General features: G+C 33.8%; 3 protein-coding genes across 7 annotated transcripts in view; 2 read left to right on the top strand and 1 right to left on the bottom strand.

Annotated features, from left to right (window-relative positions):
* LOC132696787 (ras-associated and pleckstrin homology domains-containing protein 1) overlaps positions 1–22,888 on the bottom strand; it is a 93,569-nt gene that overhangs the window by 15,621 nt on the left and 55,060 nt on the right. The window contains exon 1 of one of the 4 annotated variants that reach the window (XM_060661814.1): positions 19,222–19,451. The exons of 2 other annotated variants lie outside the window; for them this stretch is intronic. In XM_060661814.1, the coding sequence (XP_060517797.1) occupies positions 19,222–19,329 (108 nt within the window). In that variant the 5' untranslated portion in view covers positions 19,330–19,451. Of the gene's footprint in view, positions 1–19,158; positions 19,176–19,221; positions 19,452–22,888 lie in introns of those variants that run through there. One more of the 4 variants, XM_060661815.1, reaches the window with a different exon arrangement.
* LOC132696794 (3-hydroxyacyl-CoA dehydrogenase type-2-like) lies at positions 734–2,195 on the top strand. The gene is made up of 5 exons (XM_060661830.1): positions 734–1,163; positions 1,217–1,378; positions 1,431–1,595; positions 1,645–1,882; positions 1,935–2,195. Exons 1-5 carry the CDS (start codon positions 1,137–1,139, stop codon positions 2,102–2,104), a joined length of 762 nt encoding a protein of 253 aa, XP_060517813.1. The 5' UTR covers positions 734–1,136; the 3' UTR covers positions 2,105–2,195.
* Positions 3,765–16,309, top strand: LOC132696798 (3-hydroxyacyl-CoA dehydrogenase type-2-like). 2 transcript variants are annotated; one of them, XM_060661835.1, is made up of 6 exons: positions 3,765–3,848; positions 3,901–4,062; positions 4,121–4,285; positions 4,426–4,663; positions 4,721–4,912; positions 15,565–16,309. In XM_060661835.1, exons 1-5 carry the CDS (start codon positions 3,846–3,848, stop codon positions 4,888–4,890), a joined length of 738 nt encoding a protein of 245 aa, XP_060517818.1. In that variant the 5' UTR covers positions 3,765–3,845; the 3' UTR covers positions 4,891–4,912; positions 15,565–16,309. The 2 variants fall into 2 exon arrangements, with proteins under 2 accessions (XP_060517818.1, XP_060517817.1); XM_060661834.1 differs by lacking the exon at positions 15,565–16,309 and having other exon boundaries at positions 4,721–5,532.

Genomic DNA, 22,888 nt, shown 5'->3' with positions numbered 1-22,888 from the left:
AACAGATAATTATAAAGTTTCTTTGGCAACATCGTTCTACATAAACGAAACCGGTAGCGTCTCTGCATTTGAGTGCTAATTATATTTTAAAAAAACGCAGGAAACTAATCGTATATTTAAGATTAAGTAACCATTTTTGGTTAGATGTTCTGGTTATATTTTAGATAAAATTGGAGCCTTTTGCACAAACAAGATTTAAGTTGAATGATACGTACTTAAATTAGAAAGATTTGTGGATAAAAATAGTGTTTACACACAAGAAAGTATAAAATCAGAACCCACATTATAATCTATAAAGCTGTCAAGTTGAATTTTGCCTATATTTATGTTCTGCTGCAAAATTGTTTGCTTTTTTAACAAAAAGCGAATAAATATACAGTGAATTTCGTGCCATTATCGCTTAGTTTAAATATTTTTTGCGTGGGAAACCTTTATTGCGCAAGAACTCCAGCATCGTTATTATATTCAAATCTTGCCTACCCTCAAAAAATACTGAATAGCAAAACTAATGAATAAAAATGTGGCACTTTAAAACAACTAGCAGATTTCAGAAAACTGTGCTCTAACATAACCAACTACAACAATGTAAATAACTGCGAGTGCACATAACACGATGTGTTGTCATTTTGTTTAAAGTTATCTCACGCAAACCTTCCAACACGCAAATGAATGCGGATTTCCATCGGGCGCCGCTGTTAATTCCGAATTGTAACGCAGCCATTTACATTTTGCAAAAAAAGAAAAAAAAAAACAATCCAAACGCAGTTAACGATAAAAACATTAAACACAGTAGCCTGTATCGATATCGAAGTCATTTTAACTTGACCTATGGTCAATAATCGCCAATAGCAATTCAAATTTGGTGTCGAAGAGACCTTCCTAAAAGCGAGCGAACACTTGATTTTCAAATTCTCGTTGATAGGATAAACTTTTCTCAAATTTTTTGAGTAGTTAACTTGATTAACCAAAGTTTTAAAGAAAAATCTATTAATTTGCACTAGATCTGCGGATTTATTCTAGATTATATACCGAATTTAGAATTTTATTTCCTAGCTGTTCACGAATTCCACATAAACGGGCTGAGAAATTTTGGATTGTTGGTTCGGTTTTTCATACAAAAAAGCAAAGAGTTCATAATGTCGATTCGAGCTAGCGAAAACTCGGTAAGTATTTTAACTTTTATCTTTTTTTTCACTTGAGTTGTTTTGCTCAACAGAAGTTAGTGTACCTCATAACAGGAGGTTCTTCCGGTCTTGGTAAGGCCGCCGCTATTGGCTTGCTGAAGAGCGGATGGAAGGTGGCAGTGTTGGACATTCAGTCCCCAGTGGACGAGTACTTAGCAAAATTTGAAAATAATGCCTTGTTTATTAAAGCGGATGTGGGTTTGTCTAAAATTTACCTACGACGTGGTTTGCCACGCTTATTTCTAGGTATCCTCAGAGAAGGATGTTTCGAACGCACTGGCAATCGTAAAAGAGAAATTCGGCAAAATCAATGGGATCGTTAACTGTGCGGGGGTCTTCGCAGCGGGATCCATTTACGATTCGAAGAACAAAAATCCCCACAGCTTGGAACTGTTCACCAAAATTATTCAGGTGGCTATTATACCTTTATAATACTTGATGATACAAATGTGTATTTTAGGTGAATTTAATAGGTACGTTTAACGTGACGAGACTTGCGATCCCACTGATATTGGGAAACGAACCAAATAACGACGGAGAAAGAGGAATCGTCATAAATACTTCGAGCATCACGGGCTTAGATGGCGCTCCCGGCAATATCGCTTATTCGGTCAGTAAAGCAGCCGTGGCTGGGATGACGAAACCGTTGGCAAAAGAGTTATCCGACCTAGGAATTAGGGTAGTGGACATAGCGCCAGGTATGGCAATTTTATAACTTTTATTATTTCTATGATCGACACCTAATTTTAGGTTTATTCGAAACGCCCCTGACCGAAGGCGTGGCGTTGGGTACACTGCAATACGTGTTTCCAAAACGAGCCGGCCGACCAGAAGAATTTGCTGAACTGGTTAAGGCTATAATAAACTTGCCCGTTCTCAATGGCACCACTATCAGGCTGGATTCGGCACAAACAATTTAGACATACATTTAGGTTAATATTTGTTAAATACTTCGTTATATTATTACGTCAATGGTATCACCGCTTGTATTTAAACGATATGCTATTAAAAATTCTTTAACGAAATCCAAATGTCTTTTTTTACACCTCTGTTATCATTATGTGTGCAGGTAAACGGACCAGAGTGTATGATCAACGATTAAAGAAGTAACTTCTAGAAAAAAAACAAACAAATGTCCTTGCGACTTCTTTTTTTCATGATTCTGCTTATAACAACATTAAATTCTCAACGAATTGATAGTGGCCGTTTTTGGAAAAAAAAGTAAATATAAAATCACCCAACTATAATTTATTTTTCTCCAAATTTCGCTAAATAAAAAATAATACTTATAACCTCAACTACCATGGTTTAATTATAACACTAAGTGTTGGAGTTACCAGGTTTTATAAATAGACGATATCTTTGAAGACTGCAAAAATAACTAAGACAATCTGGATTTAGAAGGCGATTAAAATGACCGCCATAGCGAAAGGACCGAAGACTTCATCCGGCCGAATTTTCTGTAGTAACAAACAATGTTGCTTATACTTATAACAATTAATTATACCAAGTATTATTATACAACCACAACTGGCAACAACTATATATAACTCGTACAGCTAATTACAGCACGCAAAACATTTTTATCTCCGGTCTAGTCGATCCGCTTTGTTTATCACATGTCGGTCAATATAATCTTGATATTAGTGACATTAGTCATCTCCATGTAGGGATTATCAACATAAACAAAAATTGAGGGTATGGTATTATTATGGTCTTTTTGAGATGACCCATCTGACCATCGGTTAACTTCCATCAATCACCAGGGAAAGATAGCGAGATTAAAATCGGAATTCAACAAACGAACGGATGTTATGGAAAATTATTTCATCACATTGAATCACCACATACTCGCAAAGGATTGCTGTTATGTATGGACATGGTCGATTACCTATCGAAATAATATGAAAATAATGATACAGGGTGTCCAAAAACAAAGGCTACATAAGTTATTGTTCAAGTTATGTTGGTTATAAAAAAGGTATGCTTTTTTATATTTCATTTTCTGAATTACGCATCATAAAAGTATAGTCACGATTTACTTATGGAATATTCATTCAAAAATCCTGGTGAACTAAATAAATGTACGAGAGAATGTCCATGTGTGAAGGTGAGTCAATTAAGAGTTCGTTTAGTATGGGCCTCTTTATAGAGATATTTTTATTAGAATCGCTTGTGGGAAAGAGTTGGTACCCAGAAGACGCTTGGATACTCCGCCAATGGATATTTCATTATAGCCGACATATTTTAATGCTGACCTACCCAATAAATTTCAACTTCGTTACCGGCCGGGTTGCCAGTTTTTATATGGAATAATTTAAAATATTTTGATTTCAAATTCATATCATGAGGCTATATTGGCAAATACGATTTATTTACTCATAAAATAATAATCGACATAAGAAAGGCTTTTAAATGTAAATTGAACGAAACCGACACCGTGACATTATATTTTTACTGGTACGCCTCGTATAAAGAATCCAAATTAAAAACCACTCTCAAAAATGTTTTTCTACAGTTTTTTTTATATTGTATTTGTATCGTCTGCTGCCATTTGATATCCATTTCAATCGAAGTTGGGTCGCCTACGGATACCGTAGTATAAAAAGCGAAATTAGTTTCCGGAATAAGTTAATGAATTGAAAATTATTATCGAGCAACATGGTCAGTATAACTACTGAATGCAACTTCAAAACCCAGTTATTTTTTTTTCTAGGAATCGGTTTATTTGGTAACGGGAGGATCTTCCGGATTGGGGGAAGCTATAGTGCACGCATTGCTCGATGATGGAAGTAGAGTAGCCATTTTGGACATCGAGCCGCCAATTTCAACTGATTTGGACAAACACAGAACTAATGTGATTTATATAAAAACTGACGTAAGTTTCGCTATTACGGAGAGATTTACACAGCGATCGTTCGGCTATTGTTATATAGATAACTTCAGAAGACGAAGTTTTGGCAGCACTAACAATGGTAAAAACTAGATTCGGAAAGCTCAGCGGCGTCATCAATTCGGCTGGAATATTTGCCCACGCTTCGATTTACAATTTCGAAACGAACTGTCCCCACAGTTTAGAACTTTTTAACAGAGTCTTACAGGTAAAAAACATGTAAAAATTCAACAATTACATTCACGCGACTTATACATCCAAAATTTACTAAAGAGACTTGTAGAAATTTGTTTTCACCATTTATATATTATGTTCTGAAAACTTTTAACTGTGACCGTTGCATGTTAGGTTAATTTAACTGGAACATTCAACGTAATAAGACTGGCATTAACTTTATTAATGCAAAACGAAATCAACAACATTGGCGAAAAAGGTGTGATTATCAACATATCTAGCATTGGCGGATTGGACGGTAGACCCGGCAACATCGCTTACACAATTAGCAAGGCGGCCATGTCTGGAATGACCTCGGCTTTGGCCAAAGAGCTTGCTAGCCAGTGCATTAGGGTGGTTGATATAGCACCGGGTGAAATTTTGGAACCTTTTTCAAAAATTTTTCAATATTCAAAAATTTTAATTGCAGGTTTTTTTCATACACCCATGACCGAAAATGTAGCTCCTGAGTCGATAAATTTTCAATTTCCAAACAGGGGAGGTCGGCCTGAAGAATTGGCTGAATTCGTAAAAGTCGTGTTAACTACGCCAATGCTCAATGGTTGTACACTTCGATTTGACGCGGGACAGTCCGTATAGAATGTAATAATAAGTGATTTCGGTAGGTAATTTCTTTAATTTGATAAACACCTTATCCTCGCTTTTACGTAACGGTAATAGACTATTGTATTTGACAAAGTTGACAAAATGAATGTGATTTATATTAACATCGTTACGTTAAAATTCGTTAAAATGATCTAACATCTGAATTGGAATCAATATTTTTTTGTTTTTAGTAGGTACTTGCTGTTTGTGATATAATACGCTTTAACCCTGATTTTAGCTAATAGGTGTAATAGATCTATGTTGTACGTTGGCGAAATTTACATATGAAATGTAATTTACTTGTATTAAAATAGTTTTAATCGCTTTTTCAGTGTGCTGAATTTTAACAAAGTTAACAAAACAACTATAATTTATATTAATGTGAAATTGGTTATTGGTTAAGTTTAACATATGAGTTGTTTAATTCTAGTCCGCAAACCATTATAGTCGTGTTTTTAGGTTACAGTTCTTAGAGACAATTATTCTTAGATGTACGTAATGTTTACTAAGTTTACTAAGTAAGTATAATTTTATATTAACGAGAAATTTGGGTATTTTCTAATTACTTTTCTGAGACACGATTACTCCATATTTTAGCTCTAATGACTGTAATAAATGAGTGTTGTATTTTGACAAACTTTATATAAATAAAAGAAACAATATTTACACTAAAATAATTGTAGCCGTTTTTTATGTAAGCACTTACTTTTTGGTACATTTTATGGTATACTCGAGGTATATTTTAACCCCGAATTTATCTGATACACAAAATTTACAAAATAGAAATGGATTTTTAAAATAAAGACTGAACTTGTTCTTGGGCATAACCGTTCCTCAAATTGCAGTTACCAAGTGGTTGCCCAGTTTACGGTTTTTCATCTTTAAGAGGAACTAAATATCCCACGTACGTTATAAACGGAGTTTATATAACATACTTCCAGGTATTCTTGATTCTTGATATATAACTTCTACTACGGTTATAAAGTACAATATTTTCACTATTGCTCTGGTTATAAATAAAGTACGGTGATTTTTCAGTAATCATTTGAGAGGTTTACTTTGAAACGTGTGTGTCCGGCCCATAGTTTCCAATTTATAGCTTTATGGAAAGGTGCGCTAGCATGATTTTTTGAGTTTCTGGTTAAAAAAAAGGATAGGCGAAAGTCTCTTTCACTGTGAAAGAAAAGATTATCCGAAGTATTGCGCGTGGCATCGGTAAGGCGCAAATTGCTAGACAAAAGAAATTGGCGAAAATAACAATATCTACAATTTGGAGTAATCGCGAAAACATCAAGAAAGCAAGACTATAAATGGCACAGAATTAAAGAAATTAGAAATCCTGTACGTTCAGATGTAGATAAAGCTCTTTTACGATGGTTTCAAGTTCGAAGATCCGAAAATATTGCAATAAGTAGTCCAGTTCTGAAATTTAAAGCCGAAGAATTAGCACGGGGATTACAGGCTGATGATTTTATTTGTTCTGCGGGTTGGCTAGAACGTTTTAAAGTTGGTCACAACATAAACGTCGGAAAAATTTCTGGTGAAGCAGGAGATGTTAACAAACAAGCTGTGCTGAACTGGTTAGAGAATAAGTGGCCCAGTATTGCACAAAATTACAACTCTAGGAATATTTTCAATGATGACGAAACTGAGCTATTCTACAAGATGACTCCAGATCGTACCCTTAAATTTAGAGGAGAAAAGCGAAAAATGCTTGTTATTGGTAAATATTAATGACCGAGATTTATGAAAAATGTGAAAAATCTACCTGTAGTTTATAAGTCAAACCGGCGAACATGGATAGCTTCAGCAATTTTTTATAATTATTTAAAGGATTGGGATGAAAAACTAATACGTCAGAATAGAAAAATATTGCTACTGGTTGACAATTGTGCAGCTCATCCAAAAAATCTAATCCTTTCAAATATCAGACTAGAGTTTTTGCCTCCAATTAGCACCTCAGTGAACCAACCAATGGATCAGTGCATAAAAAAATGCCTTAAGACATATTACGGCAGAAATTTTTCGTATCGTTTGAAAATAAGGGACCTTTCAACATCACTATCCTAGACTCCATAAAATTACTTGTTGGAATGATGTTACAACCACTATTTCAAACAGCTTTCGACATGCAGGTCTGATAAAATCGGAAGATGAGTTCGATTCAGACGAGGACTTATCTCTGGTTCAGTGGTTCGAGAAGTACAAAAATAATGACGACGATGACTGGGAGGTTCCCCTAAAGTAATTGGTTGTGCAATAGTAGTCAAGAGCTAACCAAATTTCAAACGTATCTTCCCGAGCTGGATAGCTTCCCAACTGTTGATGATAATTTAAAAACAACGCAGTTATTAAGTTTTACAGCCAAATTATTCGCAAAGCTCTTGTAACAAAAGCGACGATGATGTTCAACGGGACGAAATACCAAGCGATTCTGAGCGCTTTGTGAAGCTAAAATTGTTTAAAAAGTTTTACAATCTACTGATAATGTAACTGATGATATTATGCAAGCGTCCTGGAAGGTTGTTTTTTTTGTTTTATTTTGAGAAAAAATAAAAAAATAAAAGAATAAAGTATGTATTTTTACTTCTATGTTGTAAAGATTATTTACATCGATAAGTTTTTAGTTTAGGTAGTTTAGTTTCTTTCGTTTTTCAGTACCTATATTAGTGTTTATTAGTTTTCTATTTTTATATAAAATAAAAATATGTACGTACCTCCACAATTTTTATTGCTTTTTTTATAGCGTACTACCGCTTATAGAGTACTCATTTTCTGGTTCCCAGAGGGTACTTTATAACCGGAGTTCACAGTATACGGGATCACACGAGAAACGGAAATTAGAGCAATTTTTAAAAACTTCATGTGGTACTATTGATAGACATTAAAAAAATTTTACAATTCGATAGTTTGTGACCATTAATTCCCCTTCGAAAATTTGTACGTTTAGTTCATATAAAGCTACACAAATTTCAATTTCATTCGACTATTCACACATGTTTGTATCTCGCTCGGTATATAAAATAGGTAACAAATTAACCAAAACGCGAACGATTTTGCAATCGCCGGCATTCGTGGGTCGAGGGAATCAGCTAAGTCAACATTACTTGGTCGTAATGTTGACCCTGAAATCTCGCACTTTGTTCAAGCTGTCCGACGCTGTGAAACAATAAGCTGCAGCGTTGCCGACTGTTCGTAGACAATTGTACCTACGAGTGTCATATTCGACCGGAAATAACGGTTATGGCCCATCCCGAGTCCTTAGACAGGAAATATTATTCAACACTTCCTATAACGTGTCTATGTCTTCTACTCGATTATACCCGACCCTCAACTACACGTAATCAATTTTATTTACGATTTGCGCTTGGACATGTCGGCCGACATGGCAAATATTATTTATTAGGCACTTCGGTTATTTGCTCGGTCATTCATTTCATTGAGACAATTTTGAGTACGTTAAATCATATAAGTAGTTGTAGCTATATATATACAGTGTCTCTAAAAGTTCCATTGACGTCAAAATAAGACATATCTCGGTCCAAAATCCAAAAATTTGGAAACTCCGTTTATAAAATTTTAATCTAACACTAAGCAACCTAAGTCAGATTTTTTTTTTTGAAAATTTCGCCATCAAAGAGAGAAAACAGATTTATTTTCTTCAAAACAATTTGAATGAAACAAATAAAAAAAAAACACTAAAAGAGTTACGGTCATTTCAATTGCAGTGCGAAGTTCCTGTTAAACGGCGGCATTCAAAGTACCAAATTTTAATGTAAAATGTTCAAAAAATGTACATAAAATAAAAAATGGGGTGTTACTCCTAAAGTTTAATATCACCCGTTATGTTAGAAACGGAACAATTTCGGCAAGTGTTGATTTAAACTGGCTTGTTCTGTTAGCTATAATTTTTCTAACTATGGAAACAAATAAAGTTTTCCACTTCGACATTGAGATAGATTGATGGAGTGAGATCACTCAATATTCTTACTTTTATACCGTATACAGCATGAATGAAAATCTATCGTCTGAGCCGATAAATTTTCACTTTCCAAAGGGGGGATGTCAGTCGAAGAATTATCGGCTTATAAGGAACTATCTATAAATTACGCTACGTCATATGTATAAATGAGAGACACTCCCAGCATTATCTAGAAAACGCCCCAAACTCATGTTTTATTGTGCATTACATTTCTGTTATTTAAAATTTTTTGTAAGTTTTGAATTATCGTTGATTTCTAATAAAAATGTACGCATAAATTATCGGTTCGGCGTGCTTTAAGAATCTAAGATATAAGAATGAGTTATAAAATTTTGTCGTATATGAAAAGCAAGATTTTTTTCTCAATTGCAAAATCACTCATCTAAGCTAATAAAAAAATAAACACATTGCGCGATCCGTAAGCAAACGACTTTCATACGGCACACTGTCACAGAGAGAGCTACCTCCTATCTTCAAATCTTCGGTTACTATTTTTGTATTGTTTGTTTTGCTTGGGCCGGGTCCATATGTTAATAAACTAACTCCCAGATCTCTTTGTTTAGATAACTGTAAAAACTCTTACGCATAAAGCCGGGTCTGGTCACTTTAAACTTCGTCGTTTCATTTAGGACAGTGGCGGCTCAGCGTCTTCCGGCTGTTTTCAAAACGTTTAGTTTCGATTTTATTTGAAGATTTAACCGATGAAAATAAATTCATTCAAGGTATGCAAATACCAAGTCAAAAACTAGCACGACACGATGACTAAGACACTAGAGCAAAAAGCACTAAATTTCAAATGTTTACCAATACCAATAGCATGTCCAAACAAATTTGCTTTCTTGGATCTAGCAGATTATTAGGAAGTTGACAAAGATCAACCTCATCTAAGGAAAATTCAGTCATACGAAAAAGATTCAATTCAAATATTGTTACCTATTTGTCAGCCTCATGATAAATAAACATCGGAGTAACCAAATTTCAAACATTTAATTAATATTATATTTAATGTCATAGTGTTCAACCCATAAAAAAATGTTATTCAAAATTCGAAATTTTCAAAAAAAATTGTCTATTACATCCGAGGCTTTACCGTTAAATTCGACATATTTCGACGAAAACGACTTCTGTGTATCTGTCCCACTTCAGACGAACCACAACAAAAACCCATTCTTTATCTCTACTTTATCTACCTACACTTTACATACGAACCATGTCGCTGGACTTATAAATATGGAAATTTGTCGAAGCGTTCAGCAGTGCCACAGTTCATTAGTTGAAATAGCTCTTAAATGTCAATTTTACTTAACGAAAACTCGCGTGAATGTGGTCGCGCCAGAAAGACAATAACTCTGAGTATATTATCGAAGTCAACAGAAAACATATACATTCCGTAAACTATGATATATTATTGTTGTACCTAATACTGTTTTCCTAGCAAGCATTTTTTTATTAAACGTAATCGTCGGTCAAAGTCTGAGACGGCGGTTATTGAGCTTCTGCGATATTAATATGTTTATAATAATCTGTTTTTAAAGGAGCAAAATAGTGTACGAATTTTCATTATGTTGTCCTTATCGCGCGCACTGACACATTTAACATTATCAGGAAGTAAGCGATTACTTGACTCTACGCTTTCTATTATTCCGCAAATTGTCCATGACCCGTTGTGCTTTATTCGCATTAGAGCATTATCTCAATATAATGTATTCACATAGTTTTAATTTGCTAATAATGATTCCGAATGACTGAAAGATCACTACCAATTTCCAAAACTAATATATTATTATATATGTTTTTCTGCTCCCGTTTGTGAAATACTTAATTACACACCGTTCTAGCGTGCGGGAAGGGCCACTTCGGACATTTCCGGGAGCAATCGGATGTTTTCGGAGATATTTCCCACGCATTGAATTTTAACGTTTGTCAATTCTGACGGCCATGTCAGTGAATGTATTCGTGTTGTTTTGCGAAAATGTACCCAAAAACTAACGGTCGTAGAAAAATTATAGTATGCAACACGTTCGGTAAACTTTTTAAATCATTCGTTTATTAAACACTCGCTCCGCTCGTGTCAAATAAACTTGTGAGTGGAATGCCGTTTACCGCACTTATTGCATAATATAGTATTTTTCTAATTAAAAAAAACTATTTTTTTTTAATTCAACAACCTGTATTGGGTGGTTTAGAAGTTATGGCCAATTTTCTGCAAACAATTGGTGTTTTTTATTTTAAATCTGTATAATAACCTCTACTAATTGATTATTTAAATTCAATACAAAATCAACAAGTAATGCAAGTAAATACAACTTATTATTACTAATTACAAAACGTTTTCGAACCGTAAACTCGTAGTTATTGTTAGAAGATATCCATGGAAAAAAAGAATTAGTAAAATTATTGGCTTGACAGAAATACACAGTTTTATTTGACACCAACTTTTTTAAAAGAAAAAATGTCATTTTACAGTGTTCAAGGGCGTTTAATAAAAATAATAAGTTAAAAAATAAGAGTCAAGCAATAGCCCTAAGAGAATATAGAGAATAGGTTGTATCCTGCAAGACGGGAACCACGAAACATATTTTTTCACGAAATGAATTTGTTTGCCATTTTGGATTGGTCGGTACCGAAGCATAGATTAGTCAGCGGGGACCCCTGACTTGACATTTATGGACTTATTTTATGGAGTTTCATAAAAACGAAGTGTATAAATACAGGTGTAATAGTGTTAAAAATGAAAAGTCTGCAGGAGGCTTATACTACTTGAATTGCGAAAGATGGAGTTTATGTAGAAAATGTTTTGTTAATAATAAGTTCTATTTACTTACATTACTTGTCGATTTTATATTGAATTTAAGTAATTAATGTTTAAAAAAAGCTTAGTCAGAATAGGATATTATATAGGGTTTAGTTAATTTAAAGTAAAGTTGTTGTGGAAAACTAACCAATAAAAGCGCTAAATACAGGTTGTTTCATTTTACAAAAATGGTTTTTTTTAATTAGAAAAAACATTTTTATGGTCACTTGTGAACACCCTGTATAATATAATTTCGCCAATATTGACTACTTCCGTGGATCAATAATAAAAATTCTCAATTTTAGTTTTCAAGTGTAAAAAACACATTTTTCCAAAGTCCCGTATTTCCGCAAAAACAATGGAAAGGTTTATTTTTCTCAAAAAATATAAACATTTCGTTAATGAAAAAAAATACTCAAAATTAAGGGAATAATTAGAATTTTTAAGAATATTAATAGCATTCCATCAAAAAAAAAGTTGGTTACTGCCCAGACACAACGGAACACCCTGTATACATAAAAATAATGTTAATAAAATATATACTTGGGGGCAAACACTTTTTGTATTTAACTTTTTTCCCTCAGTGTCGAACTTATTGAGATAAGGTATAGGAGCGTTTAAAATGGACCACCCTGTACAAACCATCAAAACAGTAGAAACGTAACTAGTTTGCCATTCATAACAATTGTTTGTTTATTTTGACTGACCAACCAACTAAATTGTAATTAAATTGATTTTTAATTGTCCTGACACATTTTAATTTAAGTCTACGCTCCTCATATGTTTTTATTACACTTCCATGTAAAAATAATAATTTAACCCACAAGAGCAAAAACATCTAGGACGAACATTCGTGGACGAGAAAAGAATTCTCTTCAGGAGTTTTGCTTTACATGGAAAGCTGATAAATAAAAAAATATAAATCTCTACAAAATATATCGCACTTTTAATAAAAATAGATTTAATTATTGTGATACCCACCAACTTTCCCTTATATGGCGCCATCGGACGAAAGTCAGACATTTTCCCTAGCGCGGAAACGCCATTATGTTACATGCGCCATTGAAATTCTTCGACTAATAATTAATTTTACATAAATTTATTTCAACCAAACTGTTTTGTATTTAAATACATTGTTATATTTATTTATTATTAAGCCATATATGAATTTTCCATTTACTAATTTACTATTGACTTCTGATAAAAAATTAAATTTAAATTTATTGCCATGCAAACTCGCAGGAAACTATGCTCTTGGTATGAAAACCCGCTATATCTAGATATTTCCATTATTAGATTAAATTCCACTTGGATAAAAATGGCGTATAAAACTTTTTTTGTTTAAGGTACCATCGATGGCTGTTTAAAAATACGACTTCAAATTATTCACATTAAAATACCGATAAATCTTTTGTCACTCGAAATCTACAATCTACAGTGTATGTTTGGGAAGTTCTAGACAAAGTCCCGGTTTATTTTTATTCGACACTGTAAGAGGCGCTTATCTGACATTTTTCAAATTCTTCGACGATATATTTATTTACCAAGCTGCGTCCGCTTTTACTCCAATTATGTCTGTTCGTTCTGAATACGTAACATCGAGGGATTTTATACTCAAGTAAGACCTGTTTGCATTTATTACTTTAATCATTAGATATACTAAAAAGTGTTATGGTTGCGTGATTTCATATTGATACGTTTTTTAGCGAATATTATTAATACAAAATTGATACTATATTTGAAGTGGATGGAATTTGATACAAAATATAAAATTCTTTGAAACGAAATCAAATACCACGGTGTACAAAAATTCTTTCCTCTTTTATTTTTACCACTGCTTAAACCGTCGCGGTCAAAAATCCAGACAATTGGAAGCAAACTTTTGTTAAAATTAATTATTGTTGATATTATAATATATTTGAAATAATTAAACACTTTAAACCTTTATGTTTGTTTATGAGAATGTACCCAAAAAGTAATGGTCGTAGAAAGAGTATAGTATGCATCACGTTAAACTTATTTACTTACACTGATCAAAACAAGCTCGTTACTAAAGTGTCCCTTATAAAATTTTGTAGAATTTTGAAAAGAAAATAAAATAGTGGTGAAAAAATTATACGCATTCAAGAGCACCTACATACATATTCGCTTTTTCCCAAAGTAATACCAATATTTAATTAGCGGAGAAATGGCCAATCGAAATTTATTACCAATTAAAAAGCAAGTTGTTAATACTAAAACTAATTCACTTGAATTTATAAGCATGTAGGATTAAATATTTCTATGGTTCAAAAATTTAGCGCAACTGCAATCGATGACACCATAAATCAAAATTTGTTTCATTAGTTTAGTTAAGATACCTAATGGAATATCAGGGGCAAATATCTCGCAAATGACTTAATATCGATATAATAATAATAATAATAATAATAATAATAATAATAATAATAATAATAATATAATAATAATAATAATAATAATAATAATAATAATAATAATAATAATAATAATAATAATAATAATAATAATAATAATAATAATAATAATAATAACAGATTCTGGCAGAACATTTGACGCAAATCGAGAACTTTTGCCAAATGATATAATCCTTGTGTTGGGAAGGGCACCGTTTTCTTGTAAACTGCTTTTAAGATCCATTTTTCAATTTTTTTCTAATTGATCTATTAGATACAGAGATGCACCTCCCCAAATGTATAATAGAGCAGTTTTAATTGTGTCTCGTTTAAGATCAAAGACAAAAACTTGAATCTCGCTTTTTCACAATATATGCGATCTGCGATGGGACCAAGACATAATTTTATAAAAAATAAAAATTACTATTTATTGGCATGAAAAATTACTACTTTCTTCTAAAGTAAAGTCAAAACTATCTCAGCTTCGCAGGATAAAAAATTATGGAACAAGTGAAGTCCTCTAGGAATTGTTTCAAGCTTCAAACTAACATTCAATTCGGATTCCTTACCTTCGTAAACGCTAATACCAAATTTTGAATTTTCCATTTCGAAATTATTATAATTTTTGGAAAATTAATTTTCATTTTTCAACCACAGTATGTTTTCAACGATCATAAGTTGTCACCACATTTAGGTTATCTATTTGAATCTGCTGCCCTCTGGCGGATAACTTATGGGACATCCTGTAACATTGCAGTATGTTTTCAAAACTTATACGGCAAAACAAGTTCAACTTACAAGATTTTGAGTACTGAAATAAATTAGGGTTAAATTCAACAAATAAATACTTAACGACAACAAGGGCGACGCAAATTATGTCCATCCACGATTTTTAGTTAGGTACCTTATGAAATATGAATCACGTTTCCTCGTCAAATTGCGTTCCGTTGTTAATTTCGACTGAGAAGCCGGCAGCCCCCTTTTCCGAATTTCGGTAAACACCAGGGAGGGCTCGCGAGGGTTGCCAGTGGCGTGGAATAAATTTTCACTGCTCGCGAACCCACAGTTTAATAGAAAGTTTATATGTGTTACGTCCGACTGACCACTGTCACAACTGCAATTGTTCGAATGATATAATTTTGAAAAATAGCGATTTTCGTACATGCGAAAGCGTTGCATGATTATCCGAGGACATATTCGACTCCTGAGACGCCACTGCCCAGCTGATGCATCATCCCCCTGGCGAAAATGCACCCGATATAATACTGAGCTGGTGAATCATCCTGAAATTAAATTCGACTTGTCGGATACTCGTATTCTCCAACAAAGAATTTTTTTTGTTACAATTTTGATTTTTTTTTTATTATTACCCAACAGTTTGGTTTTCGTCCTCATAAAAACACAAAGAGTATATGTAGAATAAATATTCCGCTACCAATCTCACTTCTCTTTAAATAATTTGTTAACTTATGTTTCAGATTTTGTGAATTGTCCTTGGTTGACGTGCCCACTTTAAGGAAAAGCAAAGAAGAAGACGAAGAAGATTCTGTGAATGTCTTGTGATGTGTTGTGATGCAACAGCATTTTATAAGGAGTTTAACTGAGTTTTCATAGTGCACACTAGTAACTAGTTTCGTATTATGAGATTTCTCAATTCAAGAATGCAAAAACATTGTTTTAGAATATGCACAAGTGATGTAAACAATTTACGTCTTATTGCTCAGACGTACTCGTTATGGTGTTCTCTACTTCTTAGTCAATAGAGCTACATAGGCCTTCCTTTATAAGTATTTCCAAACACAGTTATGCATTGTTTCTAAAAGAACTTGATATTTTTGGCTTGAGAAGCAATTTTATCATTCTATCAACAAATTCTCAGAAGCTTTTGAAAATAAGGAAAAATCTTTGGGGATGTTCTGTAATAGGCCCAGAACTTTTAATACTGACTGAAAAAATTATTTAGTATTATTAGGCTTGCATTAGCTTGAATTACATCTTATGAAAGCAAAAGTGTTACCAAGGAAATGAAAAAAGGGTGATGTCCCGCCGAGAAAAAGGTTTGGAGCACTTTTTGCGAAGATGTTTCTCAGCTAGTGATTGTTTTTGCTACAATAGGTGTTAAACATGATTTTAGTCTGTTAATAAATTAGATTGTTACAGATGGATAAGAACTATTGGTTCAAAATTACGACTTTGAATTGCATTCAGCAAGAACTGTTGCTGTCCCCATGTAAAGCTTCGATTTTAACATTGTGTTAGTTCAAGTTACATTTTCAGATTATTTTCTAAATATGCTTATACTAATTGATACTGTGTTGTTGGGAAATATATAACAAAAAACTTAATTTTGTTTTAACAAATGAAAATTCCCACACAATTGAGAACAAGGGGCCCAAGCGTGCCAGCGTTTTGTTCGCAAGGTCAAAAACAATGTAGGTAATTAATGTAGTTACAGCACAATATGCGTGCGGTTGAAGTACCATGCGGGTGTAGTTAATTCTCAAAGCGTTAATTCTAGGACGCGTCGTTTAGTTTGTCACATTTACTTATTTTTAAAGCACGTGACAAAATTTACGGCGTAACGTTGGATTTTGATCTATCTACAGCGCGGCGTTTATTTGCGATCGAAGTGATTGCTCAAACAGAAGCGATTGATTAAACAGATGGAAAAGAGTTTGAAATATTATGCGTTCGGATGACGACCGAAATACGTGGAATTATTTCAGCCAACCCTTCGTCGTCGCCAGGCACTGAACTCTGGCAAAGGTCACGTATGCAATTTGATGTCAAGGCGTCGCCGGTCGGCCAAAGCGGCATTGCAGCCAAACCATCAATCTTCGCCGCACTCTGTCGTCAGTGTTATACGCATCAATTAGCGACACACATTAATTAATAATCGGCGGCAATGCTTATGAGGACGCGGCGTTTCCATTGATAATAATGACGACGCATTGCGATACAAGTAGCGTACTGCTCCTTTAAATCGATAATAAAAAAAAAGCAGGATAGAGTGACTATTTTTTTTTGAAAATATAATTTTAAAATATTTTAAGGCATAAAGAAATTGTAACATTTTACTGGCTGTGAAACAAAAGGTCAAAACGTATAACATAAATAAATACATAAATGGTTTGATATTAATGACTAGAGATTAACTGCAAAGTCTGATGACAATGATGAATGAATGAATGTTTTCTTGTATAACGAGAACGTCTGAAAATTTCAAGACAATATTCTACAGCCCTCACCCGATAAATATTTTGTTTAATGCTATAAATACGACGCCAATGTGCCTAGCAATTAATAATATGAGCCACATCTCCACTTAGTTAGACTCCAGTTAGACTCTCGCATTTACATAAGCCAGTCGAAATAAGTCATTATCATAGGAACGATACTGGGTAGGAGAAAACTAGGGAGAATAGTATGCCTAGCGCCTGTGCGGGTTCCTTTAAATTCATTTTAAAAAATAATAAATTGATTTATTTAAATTTATTCTGGCGATCACCACAAAACAATTATATGTATATTTAATATTTTATTTCTAATTTCTATGTATTTATTGCAGGGATTGATAAATAATACTTAATAACAATATGGTCTTATATTTAAATCATCGCGCATAAATGTATGCATTCAGAACAATCATATTGGCCACTTCTTAATTGACTAATCAAATTCTATCGAAATGTTTTAAATTACATCTTCCAATTGTAGAGTGCTATCTATCATCATACCCGAATACGATACTTAACGATTCTGATTTAGTTCTGAACACGCACAATATAAATAAATATAAATTTGACTGTATTATTAAAAATTATTTCGGACAATCCCAAACCTATGATATTAATTAATTACAATTGTTTTATTTAAATACAATATATTATTAAAAATGTGAACTAATCAAAATAAATATTTTCCCAACTAGTGTAAGAAATTCAGAAAAAAAAAACACGTTTATTAAAATAAAATATTAACACATTTTTATAAAATTATTAGAATGTGAAAACGCAAAAAGTGTTGCTCGCGAAATCGGAAAAGTACATTAAAGTTCATAAAATGTCTACTTTTCAAGAAAACATATTTTTTTATTAAACTCTACCTCAATAAGTCTTCAATTCGTCGCAACTTTGATCGAAATAAATATGCATTCCTTTAATTTTTAGTAGTTTTGGTTAGTTGTTAGGCTTTTTTGGTATGGAAAAAAGGCAATACTATTGAACATTAAGTTATAACAGAGAATTTCCTTTAAAAAATACGCGCTGGGAACGTATCCAAACTCTTCACCCTGTATTTGAAACCCGGCCGGGAAATGAACTGAATCGCACCCTCCGTTGGCAAACTAGTATTTGCTTCCGGTACTCTATTATTGGGATTGACAATATAAAGATTGTTTCTTGTCAAAGGCCAGATGTTTCACGTTTCAAACTGTGGACTTCGGTCTTTTCAAAAGTAAGACACTTTTTATAAAGTTGGTATTATTCGATCGCTTTTTTCTGTTATCTCTTTTTATTTAGAAGCAATTTTGTGAGTCATAATTAAACAGACAAGAAGTTAATAAACTCACTTGAAAAGGTGCTAGATTTTGCCACTAGTAAAAGATATATGCTTATTCAACGAAATTTTATAACAGGTTTAATGCTGGGAAGATGTGAACTGTATATTTTTCTCCATACACAAACTGCAGGCTCAAACATGTCGGCGATCTGTACGTATATGGACAAATTTTAACTGACGACATGTAAATCGACAGTTCTACATTGCAGGCGAACTGCATATGAATGGGTACCTTAAGACAGCGCTCGCAGTACCACCGCTGACAGGCAACAAATAACGAAAACCCGACATCTTCAGACCAGATGCCCCACGTGTTCATATCATGCTTAAAATAGGTAAGAGCCGAGTCCAGTATGAATACCAAGAAGAATAGTCATAAAACTCTTTATTCCCCTGAACTGTAACAGGGACAAGTTACACACACAGATAATAGACTACATAGGCAACATGTAAGAGACCTTTGAATTTAACAGCCAAAAACCCAATCTAAATAGCTTGACAGCAATATTTACCGGGAAATTAAGTGCGAGCGGTAACCTAAAAATGTTGAACCATAACAGTTGACTTGGTCATACCGAATCATCCGAGTACATGGAACTGCTGTCTTCCGCATCGCACTCGTAACCGGAAATTTTGCAAGTCCTTTTGACCACCGGCTCCGAAGACCTGCTCATCCAAGACATGGCTTTCGAGATCCTTACGTTATAACGCAACCAAAAAACTATAAGAATTTATGAAGTACCCACCGGAAAGGGCAACCGCGCACCCGAAGACATTTTTAAAGGCGGCCGCGCCAGCGTAAACGTTGTAGTACGGACGAATTCGACGAGCAACTAAGCAAACCGAAACTAAAAGTCTGGCTGCTTGCATAAGAAAACAGAGTAGGCAGTAACTTACTCACTCGCACTCGTACGGGCACACGCGTCACCCACTGCACGATGTGGCAAGCCGGGAATCTTTCTCCGTGTAGTTGAATTAGTCATAAAGAGCCCTGTCGAGAATATTATCGGCTGCTTATAATATTATCCTGGCGTGTTTTTGTTTTCAAATTTATAACTAAAAAAATATAATTTACAGTTTGCATTGTTTGTAGAATTTAATAGAATCAATTTTTATCACCTCGTAAAGCTATAATCTCAATATAAGTATCTAATTATGGAAATTTTAATCAGAAAACATGAATTACAAACAGTAAAATTAAAAAAAAAACGAATAAATTTGTGGCAACTTAAACGAGACCGGATTAGCTTACACTTTACTTAAAGCCTCCCAATAAAACTTAAAATAGAAAACATATATAGGTACATATCAATGTCATCCCGTGTAATAGAAAATTTGAAAATCAATCACAGAAATTGTAGTTTCATTTTTTTTAACTTATCAACTAACTTCTATTATGTGTTACAACACAAAGAGAAATAGTTAGTTTTGTTGATCAGTAAGACTACCAGAATATAATTTTTAGAAGCATTAATACGATAAAAGATGCGATCCCACTACTCACTACTACTAACTAGAGTCTGGCAGTAGTAGTACTTGTAGTACTAGTACGATGTTGTAATCTACGTGCAGACAAACCATTAATGATAATGAATACCAAGGACAACAGGCAATCAGTCAGGCTACTATTCTTACTTGCTAGATGAATACCAACCAATCGAACAAGCTGGCTTCTGAAAGGGCTATTCAACATCAGACCACTTATTAACCATGAGAATACTGATAGAAAAATACGAGTACAAATTTACACTCGATTTGCCATTCATAGATTATGAAAAAGCATTCAAGCAAAAGAATTGAAGGATTGACAGTAGATACATTAGCCTAATACAAAATACAATGAATCAGTCCCAACCAGAACGAACACAGAAAACCAGTGAATATAGAAAGAAAATAAGGCGACAGTCTTCACCTTGGTCCTACAAGATATATTCAACGAACTGAACAAAGGCGTAAACATCAATCGAAAACGCCTCAATAACCTATGGTTCGTCGACGATATAATTCTAACAGCTAATAACGTAAGAGAATTGCAAGAAGTTCTAACAGAGCTGCACACCTAGTCCGGCAAGGTTGGTTTGAAGATGGAAATTGAAAATACTAAGGTAATGTACACGGAACAAAATGACACAAAGATAGACAACAAGAAAATAGAGGGGGCCGCCTGAGCCAAAAAAATTGGTCTCAATAGAGATATCTAAACGGAAGAAAGCGAACACTAGCTTGGGCTGCCTTCGTAAAACTAAGCTATATGCTAAAGAATCAATAAATTCTACTACATTTAGGAACTCAAGTTTTTGACACATGCATTTTGCCAATACATACGCATCACAAACATGGACCAAAGGGCAATGCTGGGAATATCTCTTACAGATAAGAGGACAAATACATGGATAAGACAAAGAACAAGGATAACCGACGTAGTGCACAAAGCCTTAAGACTGAACTGGGAATACGCAAGACTAGAGAAACGAATAAATGGTTAGTTAGAGACCATACGAATTTCGAACACCCAGGGGAAGACCACCAATGAGATGGACGGATGATTTGAAACTAATCGCCGGCGGTACAAACAGCCTCTAGCAGAAGAAAATGGAAGAAGGAATTTGCAGAGGCGTGGATTTGAAAACGCTAAAAAAGAAGAAATATGTGGGATGTATGCAATGTGTAAACCTGATCAGATGGTGTGAGATTGATAAAGGAGAAACCTATGTTTCGGTGTAACTCATCCTCGAAACTATTTTGTGACCTGGCAATGATATAGTGGCAAAGGGGGTACCTACGTATCCTTTTCAGTTTCTGGTTGCTGTTAAGTATACGTAAAGCCAATTTTTAAGTTAGGATGACAAAAGTCGATTTGTACCAAAATGAAACAAGAAAATATAATCCTAAGCTGGAATAAATACGCAGCATCTACACCAGGACTTTCCATACAAATTGGCATGTACAAGAGCAAGTGGTTTTTACATTTGTCCCCTTTCAAATGACTAACGCTGAGCAAGCAACGTCCAACTAACCAAGTTCATAGAGGGTCATAAAGGTCTCGACCAATTATGAAAAAGTATGTGACGACAATACATAAAACAGTTGCGATTCTAGAACGAATTAATACTCGAATTCAAATACAAAACGAGAACTTCAATGCAAGCTCGTTCTTTGCGCTTAGTAATTGTCGTTGTCGTAATCTGGAGACATCGATCGACATGCTCGTTAACCACTACGTAAAACTTTCTAAAAAGATGTGTCGAAACTGCGTAAAATACGATTCATACGTACTGAGCCGCAGAATGTTATAAATTTTGGCGTTCTAATAAGGGTAGAGCAATTCGAATGTGATAAGAATTACCAATTACTAGCTTTTATAACCCACTGTTAAGGATTAATCAATCAATCAATCAATCAATCAGTTTTTCAATATGACCAGCAATGGCGTTTGCAGAATTACTTAATTTAAAAAAATCAGTATTTCAAGATGGATAAAATATTCATTTTATAGCGATACTGACCGAAATAAATCAAATAGATCCTGAAATAGATGATCACGCCGCAGCGAGCGCTGCATGTTACGCAAGCTCATTATCGGAAATGAACGGTTAACATGATGAATGATCGATCAACAGAAACAGACATTTTAGTTCTTTTTTCACGGATTTTTCAGATTTGCAATACGTCTATCTTGATCGGGCGGTTATTTTTATAAGTTGGAGCGATGTTCATGTGCACCTTTCAATCTATTTTTCTAGGTGTAATAACATGTATTTATGTTAATGCTATAATTAAATAATAAAACGGGTTTATAATTATACACCTAAGAATACAGAAGCTTTAATCATACCAGGCTAGTTAATAACGAGTCTTAGAGCAAAACATAAAACGTCTTTATATGAATTGTATAGGCAACGTTCTTATCAGTTTATCTCTCTCTAATGATCTTCATTTCGCACCATCAATTATCTACACTGCTATGTTACACCCACTGATAATTTCGACGAATTCCTCCAGCTAACAATGTGAAATAAATGCATGCAGTTTTACGAAAATAATGTTGTGGAAAATACAGCGAATTCTCACCATGTCAAAATGGACTCAATTATAAAAAATCAGGCCTGCGCAAGGCTAGGCATTATCCACATTATGCCTTCATTTTCTGTTTCAACTTGTGGGCGCCTCCCATGGCATATGATAAGAAATTAAAATAAAAATTTTATTCCAGTAAAATTGACACTCGAATAGCTGTGACAT

The sequence above is a fragment of the Cylas formicarius genome, unplaced genomic scaffold (assembly GCF_029955315.1).
Source record: "Cylas formicarius isolate icCylForm1 unplaced genomic scaffold, icCylForm1.1 PGA_scaffold_1__22_contigs__length_36826433, whole genome shotgun sequence".
Lineage (NCBI taxonomy): Eukaryota > Metazoa > Arthropoda > Insecta > Coleoptera > Brentidae > Cylas > Cylas formicarius.
The sequence above is the reverse complement of the archived record's forward strand: the minus strand, read 5'-3'. Positions and strand labels throughout refer to the sequence as shown.

Bases quoted from the DNA above. Each gene is read 5' to 3' on its own strand.
- LOC132696798 (XM_060661835.1), top strand. The intron at 4,063-4,120 runs GTAAGTTTCGCT...ATTGTTATATAG, and splicing joins TGATTTATATAAAAACTGAC to ATAACTTCAGAAGACGAAGT. The intron at 4,664-4,720 runs GTGAAATTTTGG...TTTTAATTGCAG, and splicing joins GGTGGTTGATATAGCACCGG to GTTTTTTTCATACACCCATG.
- LOC132696794 (XM_060661830.1), top strand. From the start codon at position 1,137: ATGTCGATTCGAGCTAGCGAAAACTCG. The intron at 1,164-1,216 runs GTAAGTATTTTA...TTTGCTCAACAG, and splicing joins TTCGAGCTAGCGAAAACTCG to AAGTTAGTGTACCTCATAAC. The intron at 1,379-1,430 runs GTGGGTTTGTCT...GCTTATTTCTAG, and splicing joins CCTTGTTTATTAAAGCGGAT to GTATCCTCAGAGAAGGATGT.